This window comes from Toxorhynchites rutilus, chromosome 2 (genome assembly GCF_029784135.1).
Source record: "Toxorhynchites rutilus septentrionalis strain SRP chromosome 2, ASM2978413v1, whole genome shotgun sequence".
Taxonomy (NCBI): Eukaryota; Metazoa; Arthropoda; class Insecta; order Diptera; family Culicidae; genus Toxorhynchites; species Toxorhynchites rutilus.
The window spans coordinates 246,998,278-247,006,658 of record NC_073745.1 but is presented as its reverse complement, the minus strand read 5'-3'; the positions used below and the strand labels follow the sequence as shown (position 1 = coordinate 247,006,658).

The following is an 8,381-nucleotide window of genomic DNA, read 5'->3' as shown; positions in this document are numbered from 1 at the left end:
GGTAGAAACATTCAAGTACCACATCTCAAAACTTAAAATTTGATGCTTCAAAATGATGTATATCTCATCTTCATGCGTTGATTTTTCACGAAGTTACAACATTTCTAAAATCGCTTAAAAATTTCGACTTCGCGCTTTGTTCCCATAATTTGTTTTCGAGTGTCGAATTAACGACACAGTATTGCATACTAGGAATAAGATTTAGGGGCAAAGTATTAATTAAAAAATATTATTGAAGTATTATTTGAATCCTATTAACATTTTTTCCATGTAACACCGACTATTACCATAATAGGTACATTTATTACGAAATTACAGGAACACTATCACCATAATGGGTACATGAAAGTGACATTTTCAAACATGTTTTTTTACACAATTTATTCAATTAATCATCGAAATATCAGTGAGAATCTTCAAGAACAGTTGAACTCTGCTAGAAAAAGAATACTTTTGAACTAAAATAGAGTATTTATTCGCAGATTTCTGTAAGTTTGTGACATATCTCTTCTAAATCGGTACACTTACCCTAATCCTACGTTGAGATGACAAAAATAAAAAAAAAATCTGGAAACGTTAGTTCCTTCAGAGAAGAAGAGTTTATAGTCTTGTTATTGTAACAGTCAATCAATTTTGATATCGAAGCTACGTCACGCTTTCGCTGGGAAGAAGAAAAACACTCGGAGTACAATAAAACTACGTGTGGGTTTATTAGTATATTGTAGTAGAATGAATCATTTTTACATCCCAACTGTTCGTATTATTTTAACGGTGTTTAACGATTATCGCTGTGAGACTCATTTTATTTCTTGCAGTGCTGCCATTTTAACAGAAAAATTATCTCTTAACTATTATCTTCAACAAACTGAAGAGAGAAAAAAAAGCAGATAAAGTTGACAATCGACACAATAGATACAAAGGGTGTAATGAATCAATCGAGAAGCTTTAAATTTAAAAAATCATAAAAGCTGAAATTGTTTTCAATGTGATATTTATCTTTCTAATGTAATATTTTAGAAATAGTTGAAATTTCATAAAACTTAATTGTCTTCACCTAGGAACATATGTTGATACATCGTATGCTGAGGTACCTGAATATGTAATTCCGCTTCAAATCGTTGGTCAAACCTATGTGAAAGAGAGTAGAAATTTAATTAAAAATTAATAAAACACGCACATTTCTATTAATGGAACTGCTTACCTATCTGGGCCGATGAACTTGTCGAATTTCTTCGCAATTGGATCCGTTGTGAAAATTTGACAAAGGCAGTAAAGAAGCTGTTCCCGCGCTAGCGTCATCTCCATGCATGGAATGTATTTCTCGTTGTTCTCCAAATACTCGCAAATTTTCGGTAGCTTTTTCAAAGTGAATTGGGCATCAAATCCTTTGTACCAAGGTATTGATATTTCTCCATATGTTGAAGAGAGTTGTGGGAGACGCTTCAGCATCTTAAACCGAGGATAATTTAGCTGACATGCCCTACAGGTGCAATCATAGTTGAACATCAGTTTGCAAACAGTCTGACGTAAAGCCCGTGGGTGATGTTCGAATTTGAAACCGTTTGTAGTAAACAGTTGTCCTCCCCGCTTGATCGCTTGGGATGCTACAATACCAACTCGTCCATCTGGGAGATATATTGTCATTACATTCGGTACGCAAGAAAAGTTTATCAGCGAGTACAAAGGATATGCTGATAGGCCCAAATTACTCGGCGTGTAATAATATGAGTTAACACTTGGTTTAAAGTTGTTGAATTTAGTTGCTTTTCCCATGTTTTGTTTCACGATCAGCAATTGTTTCAGAAAAAGATGAAAGAGGACTTCTTTGTGTTGGTCGTTTTTACAAATATCTTTGAGAGGTGTGTAACGAAGCAGCAGTTCTAGAATGAAATGGACCGAGTTATATGAAACAGTATAATTATCTTCTTTCAAATCATCTTGAGGAGATATCAACGTTTGAATAGCAAGAAAACTTTTCTGTGTGTTTATCTCATTCCAATTTTGATTGAAAATATATAAGGATTTTTGGGAGACTTCTTTTGTTTGTTTCACGAGGTTATCTAAATCGTCGTTGAAAGCTGAAATTCCTTTAAGTAGTATTCTCAGAGCCAGCAACAGGTCTGTATCTTTAATATCTTTCATAGTCAACTCTCGCACTTCGTCCAACACAAAACATTCAAAACGATGATATTCATTGAATGCTCGTTCACGGCAATCTACACTACAGAACATAGTTTCTGTGCATTTTAAACATGGCGTCAAATAGAGAAGACTATCTGACTGACAATAAGTGCATCGTTGGTATTTCAGTGTGCTGATGAGCGAGCTGACAAAAGGTCTGTCTATCAAGATGACATCGCCAACATGTAGATCTCGATTTGTTTTAATGTGCCTGCCGTATTTTGATGATTTTTGAAATTCCAAGCATTGAGCCATTTGCGGGATTTTAGGATTACCTATAGAAGGAAAAATTTGATTGATTTGTATAGTCTAATCTTTGTTTTGGTTAATTTTAGTTTATTCGAAGCATTATTATGTGTTTTCCACATTTTTACATGTTGCATTTTAAACAAAATTTAATCAACGAAATTAGAACCATACTCACTTGGATAACTAAGTACCATCGGTCTGGGAAAGGTACTTTCCGGATCATTTATTTTCTTCTCAAGTGCTGCTTGGGACGCGATTTTTCGGTTATTCAGCCTTGCTTCTAATTGTGGATTGACTTTTCCATTCTTACGAGTTCTTTCGATATCGTCCAAACAAAGTTCATATTCCTGTAATTCATAATTTACTGCAGAACGATTTCCGTAGGCTAATGTCATGGTTTCAGATTCTGGTTCAGCCCATGCCAAACTTTCGTTGTACTGTTCTGCTGCCTTGACGAGCAGCCTCTCCGAGTAGAAACGGTTACCGAGAATACGAGATTCAGCAGCTCGGATGTTGCACTTTTTACGTTGTTCGTTATTTACTTGTAAATTTGGTCTTACTATTTCCTGCAATCTTAATATTCCCTGAAGTTGAATTCCTTCAACAAAATCACGAATATCAAAGGAATCCTCAATATGCGCATACATTTTTTAAACACAAAAGATACGTCTGAATGACCGCCATCGACTGAACGTTGTTTGGACCTCTGTTAAAATCAAGCGATGATCGCTATAGAAGTATGCAACTTGAGATTGGAATGTGAGTAAACAATCTTATGCTTGCAACGGCAGAATTATATCTTTATCAATAAACAATTTGACTTGTGCTGTATGATGGGAACGTACCGTATATGAGAATAGAAGCTTGTAACCGTTGGTCACAACTCTAAAAGTGTCTTGAAGGATCTTAAAGTGATGATTGTCTCATCACTGATCTGAGTTGATTCTTGCATGTCATCTGACTTATTTGAGGAAATGCTTGAGATTTTATTCCAATCTCATAATAGCACCATCGGACACATATCCGTAAACTTCTATTCGAAATCGAATTACCGCAACACTTAAGGTAGCTGCACACAGTGCAAATACAAAATCAAAACTATTCAGATTTTTTTTTATAGAACTACCCTAATCGGTATTAAATATACAGTAATCGGTATCCTAACGGCATCATATATAGTTTACGACCTATTCTCATGTCTAACAAGTTTTTTGAGCATAATTTCATTTAAATCGTTCGAGCCGTTTCGGAGGAGTTCGACCACGAACATCGTGACACGAGATTTTTATATATATAGATTATTTCTCTGAGAAATATTCGATTTTTGATGAATGATTAATTTAAATAATCTCACATCACTAGCACCATCCGCACAATCTTTCACTATTAACATTCGGACGGATGTCAAAATTTGTTTACCTGCCATAATTTGTGCGACGGTTCAAATTTGTTTTCAGCGATAAGCAAATGATGCTAAACCGATAAACAAATTATGCTAAACCAAGGCGTTTGTTTGATTTTTATCCATTTCATTTCTGAATTGAAAAAAAATCTCGAAATAAATAAAAAAAATCTATGGTGGAATCGGTACATGGTTTGTTTACTATTTTGTATAATCTTTGGTTTGAGGTCTGAACTAAATGATTTATGTGCATTTCCCACAGAATGAGGGCGAAGAGTAGAGTATTTCAAAGTAGTTTAAAAGTCACAGAATATAAGACCGCTTATTTCCGCTAATATCTTCTATAGAAAATGCTGAAATTATTATTTTATACACTTTATACAATTGTTCCATTTCTTTGTTTATATTTTCAACGACACACGAAAACATGTATTATTGTTAGAAAAATAGGAACCAAACATAATTATTTTTTATACTACTATAGTGAATCAATAAGCTGTTCCTCCTACGATGATGCTATGCTTAATTTCCATGTCATAATTGTTCATATCCCCGATGACCGTCCGTGTATTCCCATTTATTCAATATAATCCCAGTTAACACGTTGAGCGCCGATTTTTTTGCTGCTTTTCTCATTCAGCCCGCACCAAGAGCGTTTGCACAATATTAGTGTCGGTCTCAGCTCCTAAAGATTCTTAGGTAATAAATAGAAAATAGTCAGAAAAACGATTAGAAAGTATTCACTTTTTGTAAAACATCCGAAAACAAACCGTATATATTTTTATTTTCTTATTTTGTAGATGTAAGTCCCAGTCAAAGCTGCTCTTGATGATCTGAATATGGACACAAAACAAGCGCCTGATTAGTGAATTCCATGTGATGGAGCATCCGATGAATGGGCATTTATTCATATTTCTGGCTGAACAAGCGCTTAATGTAAATCATGATTCGGGATCATGATTCGGGCATCGGGAAGCATATGATTTCATTCGCAGTGTATGGAACATGCAAATTAAATTAACCTTTAACGGGTACCGGCAACTATATTGCCACTAACAAAAAAAGTTATGGGAGGTTGTGTCCAAGATACGACCGCATTGTTGACGTAGAACTACGCTGTTATTTTATATAAGTCGCTTGTTTATACCTTTCATATTATTATATTATTATTCAATACTGCTGTGAAATTTTAGAAACAACTGCTTAGAAGAATAATCTCTGGAATGTTTTTTCATTGTAGAATTGACGATAATTGATTGATGATTCATTCTTGCCCTCGCAGAACAATACACTAGCTGATCATATGTCGCAATTAATTTCATGTCAATGCATTGAAAATTTACGCCGTACGCTGTTCCGGTGGCCTTTTTCGCAATTTACATAGACTCGACTATAGTCGATTATATACATGTTGCACCAGCACCATTATTCCACATCTCAAAACTACATCAGTATATCTTTGGCACCACGAGGAAACAACAACAATGACAACACATGCAAGTATCAAATATCATGCTACATGTTATTTAGTATTGCCTCAGTGGAATTGCACCTCTAGGCATCATTCGTACAACGTAAACCAAGCGCCAAACAAGCGTTCGCCATAGCATGCATACAAAGTCATACATTGGAGGCTTGAAACTACTAGGAATGTAAACACTTCTCATCATTTTGCGTTATTCTCAAAAGAAACGATTCTGTTTATATTACTGGTCTCGAAAAAAGTTGTATTACTTTCTCATGCTCGAGTTAAGCGCAGCTGCCACCCTTAGGGGAGGAAGTTTTTCTACTGGCAAGCGAAACCTAATCACATACAACATTCCAGAACGACATTTACTTTCTTGGTGTCTAAACAAGCGGAATAAACTCTTTTTGTTGATATCAACAGTAGCATTGCTTTATTATGATCAAGATTAGCGCAATCCTAGTTGAAGGCAGTTTTGCGACTGGCACGCGAACCCAAATAACTTATAATATTCCAGTACGACATTTAAGATACTTGGTATTCCCCGAATAATTTTTTGGCGCTCAACTTTCGCCAGTTCAATGCATTCATGCAATGTCAAAGGCACCAACGAAGCCCTTATGATGACGAAAAACAAACAATGTTAACTGCTTGGAAAAAGACTGAATTATGCCACACAGTTTGTACTCTGCTGTAACACCCATCGATGCGAATTCGCTGATGAGTTTGTCAAGAGCGACCGCCTTCACCACCAGCGGGGGGAGCTTGATTTTGGTTGCTGCCTGGGTAAAGGCGTATATATTTTCGACCGACGCGCCGCAGTCGCCTACTTCACTGTTGTTCGATGCGGTGTCACACTCGCGAAGGATCGGTTCAGTGCGAGCGCTTTTCACTGCACCAACACCGCGTGCATCATTAGATGACGTTTGCCTCGAAATTTGATTGCCCCTGGCAATGCGTTCGCTTTTTGCAGTACTCGAGCCTGCCTTCCTCTTCTTCTTGTTCATCACACACTACGCGAAGCGTCCAATTTATGACGCGGAAAGAAAAACACACGATACGAATAACGCCAAAAACGAACAGAAGAAACCACACGACGATATCCAAGTTGGATTACCACTGGTGGGGTCCAATCTTAGATCGAAGCGCAGCGAAGACAAAGTGAACTGGATTGCTCAACAGTCCAATGCCGAATGAAAAAAAAAACAGTCCAATGCCTATATAAAAAACAGTTTTTTTTCGCTGCACTAGAAATATTGTTTTGATTTTTGCATAACCAAAGGCGCAATAAAGTGAAGTGTTTTTGGGGTTAACGGGCAGTGGCAACTATATTGCCACCATTTTTTCAACTGTTTCAATAGTTAAAAAAATTTCAAAGGTAAATATGTGTTCTTCCTCATGTAAGGATTATGTTCTCTGAAGTTGAAGTCGATTCCTTGTCTAGTTTTCACGGCCCGTTAAATCATCCATTACTAGCGGTGGAAACGGAAACGAGTATATTTCTGCTCTTTGTTAGCTTGACCGATATGTAAAACCAGTTTCTCATCGTTCACTTTTATGGGAATTTGGTCCGGCATGAGAGAATCGAGGCTGGAAGGAACATCCACAACCTCTGTGCAGAGAGGAAATTGGATAGGAAATTGAAAAATAAGATTTAATTTTCCTTTTTCATTAGTTGTCAACGACATAAGGATGCCATTAGAATTCATTCTGTCTGAGTTCTACCAAACAAGGAAAACACATGACGAGGCGAGCTGACGACAGCCGGTGATGCGACAGAGCCACGTATTACGACTGCAGAGAGCACTCGAACAGCAGGGAAAGTAATTTGAAATGAAAAGAAACGATGCCATCCTTTTTGTCGCTGTAAGGCTTCCTATTACAGTGGGAGAAAGTTATTAGCGTAAGGAAGTTTTAATGGTTTATCTAGCGTCAATATGATTGTGTGTTTGCAGGAACCATTCCGTTTACATGAATAGAAACGATAGAAAATTGGTTATTTGAAATCCACTAAACTTACTAAGACTCAATGGATCATCGGCATCATTGTTTGTATACAGAAAAAAAGATGAATAGGATATATATTGAATGGAAGGATATATATTGTGGAATATCGACATGATAATACACTCGTATTTTTTTATTTTTTCATCAGGATGTCCATTTCTATTTTAGGGTGGTCCGCAAAATCAACTTTTTCCTCTTTTTTCCAGAAATGACTTTTTATCAAAAATTCATTACTTTCGAATTACTAGACTGATTCATATGATCAACATATTAAATTGAAGCCAATGAGCTAGCCTTCTTATTATTTTACACTTGCGATAAATTAGATTTTGTTTTCGGAATAACAACAAATACATTTGTTTTTTTATAGTGTCCATGGTTTTGGGATCAAGAGCGCATTTTTTTTAAGCTGAGATTTTTGTGCATAACATATACAAAAATCAGAGAGGAGTAATTTTTCGTACTACTGGATCAATTCCAATGATCGACATATTAAAGTAAGACCAATTAGCTTTTTTTTTGAAAAATATTATACTTCCGACAAAATTGGATTCAAGTGAAATTATTGAAAAAATATAGCGTCCCGAAGACATGTAAGCTATAAAAAAACAAATGCAATTCGTTATCGGATACTTTTGTAAAGAAGACTAGTTCATTGGCTTCAATTCGATGTGCGGATCATATAAATCGGTCCTGTAGTTCAAAAGTTATGAATTTTTGTCAGTCATTTTTGGAAAAAAGGTGGAAAAATTGATTTTGCGAACCACAATTTTACATACGATTACTCACTGTTCTTGTTTATCGCTGTGTATCAGTCCTCTCCTTCCACAGATGCAATTCGTTTATGGTATCGAAAGCCTCTTCATATTTTTCTCAGTTACGCAGCGGCATTCTTAAATCTGAACATAAGCATTAGTATTATCACCGCCCAGGTTAGCAAACCAATAGATCACATCGTAGTTGCAGGCAAGATAGACATTGGCGTGTCCCTAACGTACCCGCGTTTAACGAACTAATTGAATCCTTTAACGAGCAACTAATTGTTAGCAGTCAGAAAATCAATTAATTATATCATCA

The 8,381-nt window shown here is 36.0% G+C and overlaps 1 protein-coding gene across 2 annotated transcripts; it reads right to left on the bottom strand.

Annotated features, from left to right (window-relative positions):
* Window positions 1–925: 925 nt before the first annotated feature.
* Window positions 926–3,579, bottom strand: LOC129769918 (SET and MYND domain-containing protein 4-like). 2 transcript variants are annotated; one of them, XM_055772456.1, is made up of 3 exons: window positions 3,276–3,579; window positions 1,202–1,880; window positions 926–1,128 (listed from the first exon to the last, which is right to left on the bottom strand). In XM_055772456.1, the coding sequence occupies exons 2-3, from the start codon at window positions 1,771–1,773 to the stop codon at window positions 1,041–1,043; spliced, it is 660 nt and encodes a 219-aa protein (XP_055628431.1). In that variant the 5' UTR covers window positions 1,774–1,880; window positions 3,276–3,579; the 3' UTR covers window positions 926–1,040. The 2 variants fall into 2 exon arrangements, with proteins under 2 accessions (XP_055628431.1, XP_055628430.1); XM_055772455.1 differs by lacking the exon at window positions 3,276–3,579 and adding an exon at window positions 2,606–3,152 and having other exon boundaries at window positions 1,202–2,456.
* Window positions 3,580–8,381: the final 4,802 nt, after the last annotated feature.